The sequence below is a fragment of the Pseudophryne corroboree genome, chromosome 5 (assembly GCF_028390025.1).
Source record: "Pseudophryne corroboree isolate aPseCor3 chromosome 5, aPseCor3.hap2, whole genome shotgun sequence".
Classification (NCBI taxonomy): Eukaryota; Metazoa; Chordata; class Amphibia; order Anura; family Myobatrachidae; genus Pseudophryne; species Pseudophryne corroboree.
The window spans coordinates 154,569,217-154,587,842 of NC_086448.1; the positions used below are offsets into that span (position 1 = coordinate 154,569,217).

The following is an 18,626-nucleotide window of genomic DNA, read 5'->3' on the forward strand; positions in this document are numbered from 1 at the left end:
ACCACAGATACTGCTGATGCGACATGGCAATAGGTATATGCAGGTACGCATCCTGTATATCCAGGGATAGCATATAGTCTCCGGGTTCCATAGCCAGTATAATTGAGCGCAGTGTTTCCATACTGAACTTGGACACTCTCCCAAACTTGTTCAGTGATTTGAAGTTGAGTATAGGCCGGAAAGACCCATAGGGTTTCGGAACTAGAAACCAGGTCGAGTAGTAACCTCTGCCTCTCTGGGCCAGAGGAACCAGCACTACCACTCCTGTATTCAGGAGAGAACTCACAACCTTTTGCAAAGCTTGCTCCTTTAACGGATCTGAAGGGATAACCGTGGTGCAAAACTGGCGAGGGGGACGTCTCTTGAATGAGACTGCGTACCCGTGCGAGACAACTTCTCGCACCCATGCATCTGAAGTGGTCATTAACCAGACCTGGGTGAACTGCAGAAGTCGGCTTACCAACCTGGGGTCACCCAGGGGGAGGTCCGCTCTGTCATGCGGCAGGCTTGTCTTGTTTAGAAGCGGGCTGACGGGACGCCCAGGACTGCTTTGCTTTGGGCCTAGTGGTTGTGGGAGCACGAGATTGTCTCTGGTATGACTAACCTTTTGCTTTTCCTTGAGACCGAAAGGAACGAAAAGTGGTACCTTTAGCCTTCTGTGCAGAAGGGTTAGTATTTGGGAGAAAGGCAGTCTTAGCAGCCGACAATTCAGACAAAATTTTATATAGGTCTTCCCCAAACAAAATGTCCCCCTTAAAGGGGAGTACCTCCAAAGTCTTTTTGGAGTCTAGATCCATCTTCCATGACCTCAACCACAGAATACGGCAAGCCAGGACAGACGTAGTCCCCACCTTGGCTTCCAACACACTCGCCTCAGAGAACGCCTCCTGAATGTAATAGTCAGCGGTGGTAATGTGAGACAGGTATTGTCTGGCATTGTCAGATATATCCTCGGGAAGCTCTAACTCTAATGCCTGAACCCATGCTTCAATTCCTTTTGCAGCCCAAGAGGTCACAATAGTGGGTCTATGTACAGCACCTGTAAGGGAGTAAATAGATTTCAGGCATCCCTCCACACGCTTATCTGTCAGTTCCTTCAGTGAAGTGACAGTGGACGACACCATTAGGCAGGTGACATGAGAATCCACCGGCGGTGATTTTGTTAACTTGTTACATAACTCTGCAGGAAGAGGATAGCGAGCCAAAGCCCGTTTAGACAGAGGGAATTTCTTCCCTGGATTAGACCAGGGCTCCTGCCTGATGTCCACCAAATGGTCAGAACGGGGTAATAGATTTTTAACCACCTTCTACCGTTTAAACATATCAGTTTTATTAGTCACAGTAGTGGAATCCTCATCATCAGTGATTTGTAGGATTTGCCTAATAGCAATCACAAGGGCAGGAACATCAATTTACAATGGAGAATCCTCGTCAGAAACACCTGATTCAGTGTCTGACAGAACAGTATGCCCCCCCTCCCCATCAGATGAAACATCTGAGAGATTGGTGGATTGTGAGAAGGAAGCAGCCCGCTTAGATGACCCAGAGACACTAGAGCGACCTGGAGTAGATTTTTGTCTGACCAAAGAATGATTTAATTGGTTAACTGGTTAGACAAATGTTCCGCCCAAGGCGGATTAACCAAAGGGACAATTTGTGGCTATAATGGCACAGGTGGTCCCATAAGGGGCGTAGGGCATTCCACCAGTTTACCCAGTAAGTTTGTGAACACAGCCCAGGGTGGCCCCTGATTGGTTACAGGAGCTGCGGACTGACTGGGAGATGTATGATACATAGTAACATAGTTAATGAGGTTGAAAAGAGGCAAAATGCCCATCGGGTTTAACCTGTATTCTGTATTAAGCTGAGTTCATTATAATGTCCCAGCTGAAATAATGTTTTATGTCTAGTTAACAACTATAAATCATGTTCTTCCCAGATTATCAATGTCAATATTTTAAGTGCTATAACCTTGGATATCTTTTTCAGTCAGAAATGTATCCATTCCGTTTTTAAATGCATTTACAGAGTCCACCACTACCACCTTCTCTGGCAGGGAATTCCAAATTCTTATTGCCTTAACAGTGAAAAACCCTTTCCTATGCTGCGTATGGAATTTTCTCTCCTCTAACCTCAGCGGGTGCCCTCGTGTCCTATACAGAGTTCTTTTGATAAACAATTCCTCTGATAACTCTTTGTAATGTCCCTTTACATATTTGAAGATATTAAAGATATTAATGATGTCTGCTCTTAGACGCCTCTTTTCCAGTGTATACATATTCAACCTAGTAAGCCTTTCCCCGTAATCCAGTCCCTCTAGCCCTTTAATCAATTTAATAGCTCGCCTTTGAACCCTTTCGAGTTCACAGATATCTTTTATATAATGTGGTGCCCAAAATTGAACACAATATACCAGGTGCGGACGTACCAATGATCTGTACACAGACCATCATACACAGCTTCCCCCTCTGGTAAATCTTTGGCTCATGCTCTGCATGATGCAGGAGCGTCCACAGACTTATTGCCCTTCTTGTTAGACATTGTACACAAATGCAACAACAGAGCGAATTAGTACGATAAAGCCAGAGTACAATACCGGCGAATAAATCCGTTAGTATGTTACTGTAGACACAGTACACAACACCAGTGAATAAATCCGGTATTATGTGAATGAGTACACAGTTGACTACACGTAATAGGTAAATACTGTGACGCACTATATATATATATTTATATATATATATATATATGACCCTGACGCAACTAGTCCCTTAGGGTACAGAATATAGTGATAGATCTGGAAAACACTGAAAGTGAAACCACACAGCAGATACAGGCACACACAGTCACAGGCAATGCAGATAATTATTATGACAATAAAACTGCACTGGACTAGTATATGTACAGATATATATATATATAACACAGCATGGCCCTAGACCGGAGGTACAGTATATATCAGAATACTCGTACAATATATCCTGTAATAGGTACACTTTTTCTTAACTAACGCTGTCTGTATAAAGACATGTAGAATACTCAAGTGTTTGTAAAGACACAGCGCTGTATACAGGCGGCTTTACAAGGGAGACCTTGCCCAGCAGTCCCAGAGACTAGCTGCAACTATGCTTATAAGATGGCGCCCAGCGTCTCAGTCAGGGAGTGAGGGAGAGTGTAAGGCTGCTCCAGGGCGGGAAAATCTGCAGTAGATGTCGCCCTGGACAGGGGGGAGGCTACAGGTCAAGCGCCAGCTCCCATATGCTGGACTTCCACCCCAGGTACTAGCGAGCCTTATTAAATGGGGCGTTAGTACACCCGACCTGTGCTCTATTGCCCTGGTGCTCTAGTGGGGTCCCTGTTCGGTGACAGTGTCCACACCAGCGCCGCGACCCGTCTCCCTAGATTGCGGACGGAAAGCAATTTAATGGCAGGTCTGGGGGACCCTCTTACCTCCTCCCTGTAGCAGCCATGCGAACCAGGAGAGTGACTGCGACTGTGTGCCTAAAGCCAGAGCGTCTCTGCCGCAATTACCCGGGAACAGGCCGTGGGAGTATGCGCCGCCGCCTGGGAGGAAATGGAACTGCAGCGCTGAAGTGTCACCATGAAATACAGCGCTGACAGCCCAGTTTTGAAGAAATTTTCTGTCAGAAAAAGCTTTTTCAGGGCTGCCCAGTGCAGCCCTCCTGTTAAGTGACCTGCTGCTGCAGACACCAACTGAAACTGAGCTCACAGTGCCTGGAGGTGGGGTTATAGAGGAGGTCCCAATGCATCCTAGGACAGCCTAAAGCTTTAGCCTGTTGGTGCCTCTGGATCATGATCCACTCTACCCTGATGTTTCCCTGTGGAAACCAATGTAACCTGCTGCAGAAACTTGTAGTTTAAGCTACTAAAATATATAGTAGGTGAGGTAAAGGGTGTTTATTTTCATACCAATTGCATGGTGGCTGGAATACAATGGCATTATATGGTAATAGTATTTTTCCCTAAGCCTCTGGGAGAAGAGCATGTAAGAAGGAGGATAATTGCTGAGAAGACTTGGTACACTATACCATTTATACAGGTAAGGGCAAGGAGAGGAGACCCTATAGTACCCCAAGCACTTACAGGCATATGCCAAAGGTGTGACTTATTTATTTTTACAATGGTCCCACAACACTTTAAATGGTTGTGGTGAGATTATTTTATATCTAGCTACAGTACATTGGTCCAGGTGATGCTACATTTTAATAAATACATTGGCAATAAATAAAGCAGGCTTTAGGTATAACTGTGACTGCATTATCATTACCCAGTGAATGCAGAGAAAAGTGTGGATTCAAAATAAATACAGATGCTTCCTCATACACCTATCCCTCCACGCGATTCCCGATGTGTGTGCTTTTACATGAGTTTTGCTACTTTTTCCCATCTTAGCCGCAAATAGTGTACTAAGGGCCTGATTGAGAGATGTACTCTAACCCGATGGCTAGTGCACATCTCCGATAGTGGAGGGACTGCGTTTGTGCGGCATGTGTCCTGGGCATGTGCAGCCCTCCATCTGCCTGACTGACAAGCTGTGGCGTTTGGGAGATGGAGGTGTGGGGGGGGAACGTACTGGCCAGCGTTCCCAGAAACAGGGACGTGTCACCCTAGTTTTCAAGGAGGGACGAGGTCAGGGTCTGAGTGTCTACTCACATATTTCCCTAGCATTGCATGCTACCAGTAACCGGCGAGGCTGAGTAAGCATCAGTTTGCACAGCCTGTCCAAATGTTTATTGATTTTACTTCCTTTTCCAAAGTGATTCCAGCCAATGACCCACACTAACCTTAGGCACATTTCCTTCCCTTGTGAGGCAGTAAATGACTAGCATCTGCAATGCATCAATGTTGTTCCTTTCTAGCAATAAGATTCTACAAAAATGAAATACAGTAAAATATTAGTTTTATCCCAACAATAGAAGTATGTTCTAGTATGTCCTGTTATATACTACTGGTGAAATTAATCCATAATTCCTAAGCACAATTATTTGTCATGACAACATAAAATAAATTCTATGATTGCTAGGACTAAACTAGGGGTATATATATACACTAAATACATAAAGTGGCAATATGATACACGCAAAATCATTTTAATGTAATATGTAATATGTACTTCCCTTTCAAATCCAGAGCTATAAGTTATAACAGAATTCTCTGAAAGGAAACTGAAAATGCTGAGACGTGGACCTTCAAGGAGCATAAGCATAAGGGGTCCATGTACTAAGCCTTTGAGAGAGATAAAGTGGACAGAAATAAAGTACTAGCCAGTCAGCTCCCTTGTTACCATGATACAGGCTGTCTTTCAAAAAACAATTATAAGCTGGTTGGTTGGTACTTTATCTTCGCTCACTTTCTCTCTCTCCAAGGCTTAGTACATAGACCCCTAAGTCCCCTGTCTAGCTTCACCTGGAAATAATGAAGCAACCATGGGGATAATTCCAAGTTGATCGCAGCAGGAATTTTTTTTAGCAGTTGGGCAAAACCATGTGCACTGCAGGGGGGGAGGGGGGGGGGGGGCAGATATAACATCTGCCGAGAGAGTTAGATTTGGGTGGGTTATTTTGTTTCTGTGCAGGGTAAATACTGGCTGCTTTATATTTACACTGCAATTTAGATTACAGATTGAACACACCACACCCAAATCTAACTCTCTCTGCACATGTTATATCTGCCCTTCCTGCAGTGCACATGGGGGCTAATTCCAAGTTGATCGCAGCAGGATTTCTTTTAGCAGTTGGGCAAAACCATGTGCACTGCAGGGGGGGGGGGGGGGCAGATATAACCTGTGCAGAAAGAGTTAGATTTGGGTGGGTTATTTTATTTCTGTGCAGGGTAAATACTGGCTGCTTTATTTTTACACTGCAAATTAGATTGCAGATTGAACACACCACACCCAAATCTAACTCTCTCTGCACATGTTATATCTGCCTCCCCTGCAGTGCACATGGTTTTGCCCAACTGCTAACACAAATCCAGCTGCGATCAACTTGGAATTACCCCCATGGTTTTGCCCAACTGCTAAAAAATTTCCTGCTGCGATCAACTTGGAATTACCCCCCATGTCGGCTGAAAAATAAAACTGGGGAACCTCTTCTGCTTACCCTTTCAGACCCGACAATAGTTTTTAGCCGAAAACTGGCTTCCTGGCCTATAGCATGGACCATACAGTTAAAAAAAAACACTAGGAAATTATAAATATGGCTCCAAGACACTGATCATAAAGCTACTACTACTACTACTACTTCTGCTCAGTGTACTGTATATACAAATGTTTTTCAGAAAGCAAAGGTTTAATGAAGATAGTTCAATAATTAATCAGACATTAACATTTTCTAATATACATTCACATTGCATAATATATATATATTTTTTGGAACATAAAATTGTCAGTCTTACCGTTGTGCTATTTCAATGCTTTGATCCCAGTCTTGCTGTGCGAGCACATACTTCATCTTTAAAGTAAGTGCTATTGTAAATTTAGGAAAACTTACAATTATTTGATTAATTATATCCAAGGCTCCAGAAAAATTCTTCTGCATGAAAAAACATTCAGCCTGCCAAGGAAAAAATTACAATAAACTAAACAAATAAGAAATATACAGTATGAAAAACAAAACTGCCTTATTAGGGACCTAATGTTCCTCTTGCATATAAAATTATTTATTGAGAATCAGTACTATATTAAGGGGTATATTCATGGTTGCTTTAAAACCTCCTTCAAAAAACAAAACAAAAAAACAGCTACAGAATTTGGTAAATAAACTCCCAAGTGTACCTGTTACAGACACACAGGGCCGATTCTCAGTTACATTCAATGCTGATGTTCCAGCGGCGGATTTTGAGGGGGGCGATCAGGGTGATACCCCCTCCGTAACACACAGCCCCAGTCCCGCCCACTTGCTGTTGCTGTGGGTTATAGAGGTCGAGGGAAGCTGTGGGTACCGACTGCGAACTGGCACATTCAGTCATGCCTCGAGACACTTACTATTCTGCAGGAGAGCGCTGGCAGAGGCAGAGCAGTTCCAGCCTTCCTCTATGTGGGAGGCTGCCACCGCTGCCGGAAGCAGATGGAATCACTCTGTTGGCACTGACCTGCTGCAGATGATGTACCCCCCAAGGGCACAGGCTCAGGACGACCGCCGTGCCGCAGTCCTTGTCCAGAGCACAGCTGACATCTGCCTCCACCCAGCCCTGTACTGCTGCCCATCAGTGCCCAGGAGCCCGCACTCTGCTGCTGCCATGGCGTCACTGAGGATATGGGACCAGTTGCAGGTGGGCTGGTATGTCCCCTTTATAGCCGAGTTCTACAATATGCTCAGTATACGTCGCGCTGCAGCCCTTACGCTGACCCGTCCCTTCTTATCATGTACTGCTACACCATAGCACAGCTTTTGTAGGCACTAAAGGTGTTGTTGGTTTTTTTTTTCAAACAATTAAAATGTAATTGTTAAAGGTGTTGGTATACTAAAACTATTACATGCTTAGATATTACCATGGTTCTGGGTCTATATAGATGCTATTAAGAAAAAAACAACTGCTGTATGATTTCTTTGTAATGTGTAACTTTTATATGACTACAGTACCTTAGCTGCTCAGTGCTGAAATTGGTAATATAGATGTGCAGCTACTGCACTGATTGTGACCTAGCATCCTACTTACCTACTTTCAATTTCTCCTCTTCGGTAGAAGCCTGGAGAGGAGACAATGCACGAGGCTTCGGGGGGCGGGGGCGGGCTGTGACATCATCAAGCCCCGACCCCAGATCGGGAAAATGACGCGATTCGCAGGTCCGCGGGAAGGGGGTGGGGCTAAAATGACATGATTTGCGTAATTTGAACCCCTTCCTCTTCCCACGGACCCACGAATACGGGAGTGGATGTCTATATCCTGCCCGCATGACTAGGGTGCGAGCAGGATGCGGGAGACCTGCCTACTCTTCCGGGGGGTGCGGGGGGATACCCCAAAAAACAGGAGCCTCCCGCAGCTTCCGGGACAGTAGGCAAGTATGCCTAGCATAGAAACATTTTCTACCGTTCAATAGTTACATTTTCTGCTGATAAAGATCACGTTGGCAGGTAATGACAATTGGTCTTAACTCAGAGGGTCAGTTTGTTCCCAAGTGGTGGGCAGATTACGGAGAGGGGAGGAGTTGGCACTGGAAAAGGGAGGAGACGGGACCACCATATTATGCATATAATAATTATTCCCATCAGTCTGTTCCCCACTCTATATTACACACAAATACATGTGCACACTAGGGCTCAAGCAGAGATGAACGTATATCTGTTTGCAAAGCGTACCCTAGGTGAATTTGCCCTACACATCTCCAGAAGTACGGGCCATGCATTGTCATACACACACCTACACTGAAGAGGGGAAACTGGGGTGTGCTGGGTGAACGTTCACATGAAGACAAAGGGCCTAATTCAGACCTGATCGCTGTGCTGCAAATTTGCAGAGGTCTGCGGTCAGATAGTCGCTGCCCAGGGAGAGTGAAAACCCGCCCCGTGCAAGTGTGTGAATGCATGTGTACGCCGAGCGGAAATTCCGCCAGACAGCGGACAGCTGCAAATCCGTTCGCAACTCACTCACCATCGAATGTTTATTCCAGTCTGTGCGCAGCCCAGGACTTACTCCTACAGTGCAATACAAACAGGCTGATCGGGGCTGGAGCGGACGTCACACACCCTCCCTGAAAACGATTGGGCACGTCTGCGTTTTTCCTGACAACAGTCAGTTACCACCCACAAATGTCCTCTTCCTGTCAATCACCTTGTGAACGCCTTGTGATAAAAATTTTCTCACCATCCAGTCTCTGTTTGGTGATGCGCCTGCGCATTGCGGTGCATACGCATGCGCAGTCATTCGATAATGGTCCGCTGTGTGAATTCGCACAGCAGCGATCAGGTCTGAATCAGGCCCAAAGTCCAGTGAGGTTGTGTTACTGCAACTGCGGGCCATGCAGAGCGTGTGGTTATAGAAAATGCATATTTTTGGGCTTATCTTGTACCTAGTTTGGGGTAAGTGCAAGTACATACTGATAACAATGATTAGTAGTAACTCTGGCACATAAGCAGATGTGGTCAGTGTCGGACTGGGAAATGAAGGGCCCACTGGGGGAATACAGTGGTAGGGGCCCATGTGCAGGGGTGTGGCCAGTCTCCAGATGGGGTGTGGCCAGCTCACACAGAGGATTTGCTATATATCAGAGAGTGCATGATCTGGGCCCCTTGATATATTTATATAGTAAATACCGCTAGTGCATGCATGATTATGTACCAGATTAATAACAGCAATGTACTGAAAAGAATACACCATAGACCTGTGCAGTATAAGGTAATATATGTATAATTCAAGTGCACATTTTGGAACCTGATCCATAGAGGAGGTGGTAGCCCCCAGGCAGTGGGGCCCACTGAGGGTTTCCTCTGTGCCCCTGTGGGCCAGTCCAACACTGGATGTGGTTGTTATTGAGATCTATACATGGGGCACATGGGGCCTGATTTAGAGATTTACGTAAATCTGACATTTATGCAAATCTCCAATGTTTAATGATCTGCGCAGGAGCTGCATTACGCATGTGAGATCAGGTCTGGCGAAGACGGCCGCAGTGCGGCAGCTGACCTCAGGTGAGTGACAGTCTGCAGCCACATGGGGTTGTGGAGCTGGACCATTCAAAAAAACGGGGGGCCGGCATCAGACAGCGTGATTTGGGTGGACATACATGATACTCAGAAGGCTGATGTCCACACATGGGGATCCAATGCTGCACAACTTTGAAATCATTCTCCACTGCGCTTGAGTCAGGTGCATTCCCCACTCCTTTGCCTATATCGTAGGCAGATGTATAGGCTTGAATGGCCTTTTGCTGCTCCTCCATCCTCTGAAGCATATAGAGGGTTGAATTCCACCTCGTTACCACCTCTTGCTTCAGATGATGGCAGGGCAGGTTCAGGAATGTTTGGTGGTGCTCCAGTCTTCGGCACGCGGTGGCTGAATGCTGAAAGTGGCTCGCAATTCTTCGGGCCACCGACAGCATCTCTTGCACGCCCCTGTCGTTTTTTAAATAATTCTGCACCACCGAATTCAATGTATGTGCAAAACATGGGACGTGCTGGAATTTGCCCAGATGTAATGCATGCACAATATTGCTGGCGTTGTCCGATGTCACAAATCCCCAGGAGAGTCCAATTGGGGTAAGCCATTCTGCGATGATCTTCCTCAGTTTCCGTAAGAGGTTGTCAGCTGTGTGCCTCTTCTGGAAAGCGGTGATACAAAGCGTAGCCTGCCTAGGAACAAGTTGGCGTTTGCGAGATGCTGCTACTGGTGCCGCCGCTGCTGTTCTTGCTGCGGGAGGCAATACATCTACCCAGTGGGCTGTCACAGTCATATAGTCCTGAGTCTGCCCTGCTCCACTTGTCCACATGTCCGTGGTTAAGTGGACATTGGGTACAACTGCATTTTTTAGGACACTGGTGACTCTTTTTCTGACGTCTGTGTACATTTTCTGTATCGCCTGCCTAGAGAAATGGAACCTAGATGGTATTTGGTACCGGGGACACAGCACCTCAATCAAGTCTCTAGTTGCCTCTGAATTAACGGTGGATACCGGAATCACGTTTCTCACCACCCAGGCTGCCAAGGCCTGAGTTATCTGCTTTGCAGCAGGATGACTGCTGTGATATTTCATCTTCCTCGCAAAGGACTGTTGGACAGTCAATTGCTTACTGGAAGTAGTACAAGTGGTCTTCCGACTTCCCCTCTGGGATGACGATCGACTCCCAGCAGCAACAACAGCAGTGCCAGCAGCAGTAGGCGTTACACTCAAGGATGCATCAGAGGAATCCCAGGCAGGAGAGGACTCGTCAGACTTGATAGTGACATGGCCTGCAGGACTATTTGCTTTCCTGGGTAAGGAGGAAATTGACACTGAGGGAGTTGGTGGTGTGGTTTGCAGGAGCTTGGTTACAAGAGGAAGGGATTTCGTTGTCAGTGGACTCCTTCCGCTGTCACCCAAAGTTTTTGAACTTGTCACTGACTTCTGATGAATGCGGTCCAGGTGACGTATAAGGGAGGATGTTCCTAGGTGGTTAACGTCCTTACCCCTACTTATTACAGCTTGACAAAGGCAACACACGGCTTGACACCTGTTGTCCGCATTTGTGTTGAAATAATTCCACACCGAAGAGCTGATTTTTTTTGTATTTTGACCAGGCATGTCAATGGCCATATTCGTCCCACGGACAACAGGTGTCTCCCTGGGTGCCTGACTTAAACAAACCACCTCACCATCAGAATCCTCCTTGTCAATTTCCTCCCCAGCGCCAGCAACACCCATATCCTCATCCTGGTGTACTTCAACAGTGACATCTTCAATTTGACTATCAGGAACTGGACTGCGGGTGCTCCTTCCAGCACTTGCAGGGGGCGTGCAAATGGTGGAAGGCGCAAGCTCTTCCCGTCCAGTGTTGGGAAGGTCAGGCATCGCAACCGACACAATTGGACTCTCGAGGGGTATTTGTGATTTAGAAGAACGCACAGTTCTTTGCTGTGCTTTTGCCAGCTTAAGTCTTTTCATTTTTCTAGCGAGAGGATGAATGCTTCCATCCTCATGTGAATCTGAACCACTAGCCATGAACATAGGCCAAGGCCTCAGCCGTTCCTTGCCACTCCATGTCGTAAATGGCATATTGCCAAGTTTACGCTTCTCCTCAGACGCTTTCAATTTTGATTTTTGGGTCATTTTACTGAACTTTTGTTTTTTGGATTTTACATGCTCTCTACTATGACATTGGGCATCGGCCTTGGCAGACGACGTTGCTCGCTCCCGAAAAAGGGGGCGTGCCCTAAGGAAAAGGGGGCGTGGCTTTGCGGAGGACCCGCGATCGCGAGCCACGCCCCGTTTTCGTCACTGAGGGGGCATGCACAGCGCTCTGTGAGCCGCTGGCATGCCCCCTCTCCCTCTGACTCCAGTGAATAGACGCTGTACGCATGCGCACAGCGTCTATTCACCGCTGCTCTGCTAAGCAGGGCAGCGAGAGTTAGAGACTCCCAACTGCCCCCTCCCCCCACCGCGGGACACTGCGGCCCGCGGGTGGGACAGCGGGACAGTCCTCAAAAAACGGGACTGTCCCGCGAAAATCGAGACAGTTGGGAGGTATGCCGTACTGCTATATATATTATATACTGGTGGTCAGCAAACTGTGCAAAACTGAAATGCACCACAGGTATGGATGGATAGTATACTTGACGACACAGAAGTAGGTACAGCAGTGGCCTTCTGTACCGTACTCCTATATATTATATACTGGTGGTCAGCAAAATTATGCACTGTACTCCTACTATATACTACAATGCAGCACAGATATGGAGTGTTTTTCAGGCAGACAACGTATACTGGTGGTCACTGGTCAGCAAAACTCTGCACTGTACTCCTCCTATATAATATACTGGTGGTCCCCAGTGCCCACAATAAAGCAGTGTGAGCACAGATATATGCAGCACACTGAGCACAGATATGGAGTGTTTTTCAGGCAGACAACGTATACTGGTGGTCACTGTCAGCAAAACTCTGCACTGTACTCCTCCTATATAATACAGCTGCTCCCCAGTCCCCACAATTAAGCAGTGTGAGCACAGATATATGCAGCACACTGAGCACAGATAAGGAGCGTTTTTTTCAGGCAGACAACGTATACTGGTGGTCACTGTCAGCAAAACTCTGCACTGTACTCCTCCTATATAATACAGCTGCTCCCCAGTCCCCACAATTAAGCAGTGTGAGCACAGATATATGCAGCACACTGAGCACAGATAAGGAGCGTTTTTTTCAGGCAGAGAACGGATAAAACTGGTGGTCACTGATCAGCAAAACTCTGCACTGTACTCCTCCTATATTATACAGCTGCTCCCCAGTCCCCACAATTAAGCAATAAAGCACAATCAAGTTCAACAATAAACGGAGAGGACGCCAGCCACGTCCTCTCCCTAACATTTCCAATGCACGAGTGAAAATGGCGGCGACGCGCGACTGCTTATATAGAATCCGAATCTCGCGAGAATCCGACAGCGGGATGATGACGTTCGGGCCCGCTCGGGTTAACCGAGCCATACGGGAAAATCCGAGTATGCCTCGGACCCGTGTAAAATGGGTGAAGTTCGGGGGGGTTCGGTTTCCAAGGAACCGAACCCGCTCATCACTAGCGAATATACACATTTTTTTCAATGTACGTTTCTTTGAGTAACATACGCTCAATTTACTTCCAACTCTGCCTCAGACTCGCTGGACCTGAGTCGCAAAAACTCACTGGCGTGGTCGCGGATGGTCTTTTTATGCAGATGTCCACATTTTTATGCTAAAGTCAGCTGAGATGTTCACTGATTGCAGCCCTGTTCCATCATGGTGCACACTAAGACGCACCATCATTGCACCATGAGTCGCAACTTTGAAGATTGCACCACACCTATGGTAGATGCAATTTTGCCATCTCAACATGTCGTCCTATGTCAGTGCAACTGCGTCTTTTCACGCAGTCGCTGTCAGCAACGCAACTGTTTCTGGCTAGCCAGCTACCATTACCTCCCAGGAACGCCCACTGAAATTCAGTCTTCCTGCATGCAATTTAGATCTGCTTCTTAGAACAGCAACTAGCAGACGCATGTGCAGAATGAAAACATTGGCTGCTTGCATGCGACATCGACACTGCATGCACCTTGGAAGCAAGCACCAGCATGTAGATTCTGGACTGTGAGAGCAATTCAGAGCAGCACTAGGATGCCCAGACACTTACAAACATCGACATTTGTTACAGTACAGTATTTCTGTCTGTTATATTTTAAGTTTACTAGCAGTATGTTTTCCTACCATTAGGGGTCACTAGGTGGCTTATTTGTGTGCTGCAGTACTGGGTTCTGCCTATGACACTGCGTTTCTGTCTTGGAATTGTGGTCAGGTGTCTGGCATTGTGATCCAATTACCAACATGGAAAGCACCTAATCTCCTGGGCTGGGTCATTAATGTTTCCTGCCTGAGATCAGAATTCCTGTGTTGGTCCTGTATGTGCCATTCTCATGCTTCCAGATTGGTTCCTGTATTTCTGTATCTACTCCGGTGTCAGCCGCAAGTCTGCATCCTTTAATCACTTAACTGACGATTTTTCCCTTCAAAACTGTTAATAACATTGTTTTTTTAAATTTATTTTATTTAATAAAGTTTAAAAAGTATTTTTCTAAATATTTAAACATTATATTATGCACATCTGCAGAATGGATCTCCTCATCAAAAACGGGGGAAAGGGTGGGACGGCGCAGTCGCATGAAATCTGACCATGCCAGTTAAGTTCTGCACCTGTTCAGGTTATCCTTCTGTTATTTCTGGAAATTTGTGTTGGTTATTATTCTCTTCAAGAATCCTACTTATCAGCATTTGACGTCTCTGCATATTCAAGTTTGTTTGCATTCTGCTGCGATTCTGGACTTTAGTTTGCTTATTATTCATACCAATCTCCTGCTTTATCAGTTATTCATCTACATTATCAGTATCTACATTTCAAGTATTACTGCTCCCGAGATCGTCTGCTTTGTCAAGTATCATTGGTTTATCTGCACATCCCTGTTTCCTGCGTTGCCTACAATAAACATACTGTAATTTTGTGTTCACTGCAATCGGCTGTCAGTTCTTGGTTTCTCTGTAACCCAGGGGAGTTCGTAACAGTTGGAAGTAAAGCAATGTCCCAGCACAGTAAAGGCCTGCCACCCACTTATGGTAATATTCAAGGTTTTAAAAGCATTGTGGTATACTGGTTAGGTTTCATTAGGAGGTAGCATTGCACGGCTATATCATACTTCCCAACATGACACTCTCCAGGCAGGGGCAAACGCAGGATTTCTATAGGGGGGTTTCCAAATACGGTATGTGCTCACACACAAGTATGCAAGTATATACATACACACACAACACGCATATATATGCTTTGGGACGGCGCTTGGGATGCCGGAGGTCAGAATCCCGACAGCAGGATCCCGATGTGCAGAATCACGACACCTGTGAGTTAAGTATCCTAACCCCCTTATCTCAGCCTGACCCCAACCCCCCCCCCCCCCCCCTGCAGCCTAACCCTAACCCTCCCCCTCCCCAGTGGTGCCAAACCCTAACCCTAACCCTCTCCAGTGGTGCCTAACCCTAACCTCCCCCTCCCGGCAGACTAACCTGAACCCTCCCCAGTGGTGCCTAACCCTTCCCCCCCCCCCCTCCACTTCCCCCCTACCCCTTGCAGCCTAACCCTAACCCTCCCCCTGCAGCCTAAACCTAACCTCCATGTAGTAGTGAATCATTAATGGTGCTCTAAATAAACGAGGTTTAAATGAATCATTGAATTAATAGCTGCAGCATAATATAAAAAAATAAGATTTTACACTTACCGGTAAATCTATTTCTCGTAGTCCGTAGAGGATGCTGGGACTCCGTAAGGACCATGGGGAATAGACGGGCTCCGCAGGAGACATGGGCACTTTAAGAAAGACTTTAGACTCTGGGTGTGCACTGGCTCCTCCGTCTATGCCCCTCCTCCAGACCTCAGTTAGAGAAACTGTGCCCAGAGGAGATGGGCAGTACGAGGAAAGGATTTTTGTTAATCCAAGGGCAAGATTCATACCAGCCAAACCAATCACACAGTATAACTTGTGATAAACTACCCAGTTAACAGTATGAACAAACAACATAGTCTCGGTCCAAACCGATGAACTATAATATAACCCTTATGTAAGCAATAACTATATACAAGTCTTTCAGAAGAAGTCCGCACTTGGGACGGGCGCCCAGCATCCTCTACGGACTACGAGAAATAGATTTACCGGTAAGTGTAAAATCTTATTTTCTCTAATGTCCTAGAGGATGCTGGGACTCCGTAAGGACCAAGGGGATTATACCAAAGCTCCCAAACGGGCGGGAGAGTGCGGATGACTCTGCAGCACCGATTGAGCAAATAGGAGGTCCTCCTCAGCTAGGGTATCAAATTTATAGAACCTTGCAAAGGTGTTTGATCCCGACCAAGTAGCTGCTCGGCACAACTGTAATGCCGAGACCCCTCGGGCAGCCGCCCAAGAAGAGCCCACCTTCCTAGTGGAATGGGCCTTAACCGATTTTGGCAATGGCAATCCTGCCGAAGAATGTGCTTGCTGAATCGTGTTACAGATCCAGCGAGCAATAGTCTGCTTTGAAGCAGGTGCGCCAACCTTATTGGCTGCATACAGGATAAACAGCGCCTCTGTCTTCCTGACCCTAGCTGTTCTGGCCACATAAATCTTCAAAGCCCTGACCACATCAAGTGACTCGGAATCCTCCAAGTCTCGCGTAGCCACAGGCACGACAATAGGTTGGTTCATATGAAAAGATGAGACCACTTTAGGCAGGAATTGAGGACGAGTTCTCAATTCTGCCCTATCCACGTGAAAAACCAGATAGGGACTTTTATATGACAAAGCCGCTAATTCCCGAAACACGCCTTGCAGAAGCTAAGGCCAACAACATGACCACCTTCCAAGTGAGATATTTCAACTCCACTGTTTTGAGTGGTTCAAACCAAGGTGACTTGAGGAAACTTAATACCACGTTAAGATCCCAAGGCGCCACCGGAGGTATAAAAGGAGGCTGAATATGCAGCACTCCCTTCACAAATGTCTGTACTTCAGGAAGAGAAGCCAATTCTTTATGAAAGAAAATGGACAAGGCCGAAATTTGAACCTTCATGGATCCTAATTTTAGGCCCAAATTCACTCCTGTTTGAAGGAAGTGAAGTAAACGGCCCAAATGGAACTCCTCCGTAGGAGCAGTCCTGGCCTCACACCAAGAAACATATTTTCGCCATATGCGGTGATAATGTTTCGATGTCACGTCCTTCCTAGCCTTAATCAGGGTAGGAATGACCTCCTCCGGAATACCTTTTTCCGCTAGGATCCGGCGTTCAACCGCCATGCCGTCAAACGCAGCCGCGGTAAGTCTGGGAACAGACAGGGCCCCTGTTGCAGCAGGTCCTGCCTTAGAGGAAGAGGCCACGGATCTTCTGTGAGCAACTCTTGCAGATCCGGATACCAAGTCCTTCGTGGCTAATCTGGAACAATGAGGATTGTTCTCACTCTTCTTTGCCGTATTATTCTCAACACCTTGGGAATGAGAGGCAAAGGAGGGAACACATAGACCGATCTGAACACCCATGGTGTCACCAGAGCGTCTACAGCTACAAGATGTAATAAAATTAAACTGATCCAATACATGACACAGGTAGCGAGCCTTGTTTTAAAAAAAATCACTTTATTAAGTATTTCATTCACTGTGTGTAATCAGTGTATCACTGTGTGATACTTGTTGTATTGTATTGTTTATTTCGAGTTTGGACAATCTTAATGAATTTAATAAAAGTTAAATTTTAAATTTTTCATGTGCGCCAACAAAGAGACATTCTTTCCTTTCTTCCTTTCGTACAATATAATTGTCTCTGGCTGCACCCCCAAATATCCAGCAATAAGGGATTTAGTTACTGACGGATATTAATTGGGGCCCTCTCTTTCAACGTAATACTACCAATTATTTGGCTAGTGCAGAGCACATCCCATTTCCCTCTTCCCCTTTCTTGCCATCTACAGCTACCGCCTGAGGGTCTCTTGACCTGGCGCAATATCGCTTTAGCTTTTTGTTGAGACGGGACGCCATCATGTCTATCTGAGGCAGTCCCCACCGACCCGCGATCTGTGCGAAGACTTCGTGATGAAGTCCCCACTCTCCCGGATGCAGGTCGTGTCTGCTGAGGAAGTCCGCTTCTCAGTTGTCCACCCCCGGGATGAACACTGCCGACAGTGCGCTTACATGATTCTCCGCCCAGCGAAGAATCCTGGTTGCTTCTGCCATGGCCACTCTGCTCCTTATGCCGCCTTGGCGGTTTACATGAGCCACTGCTGTGACATTGTCCGACTGAATCAGAACCGGTTTGTCCCGAAGTAATGCCTCTGCTTGACGTAGGCCGTTGTATATGGCCCTCAACTCCAGGACGTTGATGTGGAGACAAGTCTCTAGAGTTGACCAGAGACCACACACTGGGAAAATTTGCTTGCGTCCGTGGTCACCAGGATCCAGTCCTGAATGCCGAACCTGCGGCCTTCCAGGAGGTGAGCACTGTGCAGCCACCACAGGAGAGATATCCTGGCTCTGGGAGACAGGGTGATCCTTTGATGCATTTGTAAATGAGACCCGGACCATTTGTCCAGTAGGTCCCATTGAAAAGTCCTCGCATGGAACCTGCCGAAGGGGATGGCCTCGTACGATGCCACCATCTTCCCCAGGACACGTGTGCAGTGAAGCACTGAAACCTTTTTTTGGCTTTAATAGGTTCCTGACCAGAGCTATGAGCTCCTGAGCCTTTTCCATCGGAAGAAAAACCTTTTTCTGTTCTGTGTCCAGAATCAGACCCAGAAAGGTCAGGCGCGTTGTAGGAACCAGCTGGGACTTCGGAATATTGAGAATCCAGCCGTGCTGTTGCAACGTCCTCACAGACAGTGACACGCTGTCCAGTAACTTCTCTCGAGATCTCGCCTTTATGAGGAGATCGTCCAAG

The 18,626-nt window shown here is 46.7% G+C and overlaps 1 protein-coding gene across 1 annotated transcript in view; it reads right to left on the reverse strand.

Moving 5' to 3' along the window:
* Positions 1–18,626, reverse strand: part of TTC21A (tetratricopeptide repeat domain 21A) — a 325,510-nt gene that overhangs the window by 227,608 nt on the left and 79,276 nt on the right. Inside the window, exons 6-7 of the mRNA XM_063925168.1 lie at positions 6,418–6,575; positions 4,806–4,890 (exon numbers count right to left, since the gene is read on the reverse strand). Of these exons, the coding sequence (XP_063781238.1) occupies positions 4,806–4,890; positions 6,418–6,575 (243 nt within the window). The remainder of the gene's footprint in view (positions 1–4,805; positions 4,891–6,417; positions 6,576–18,626) is intronic.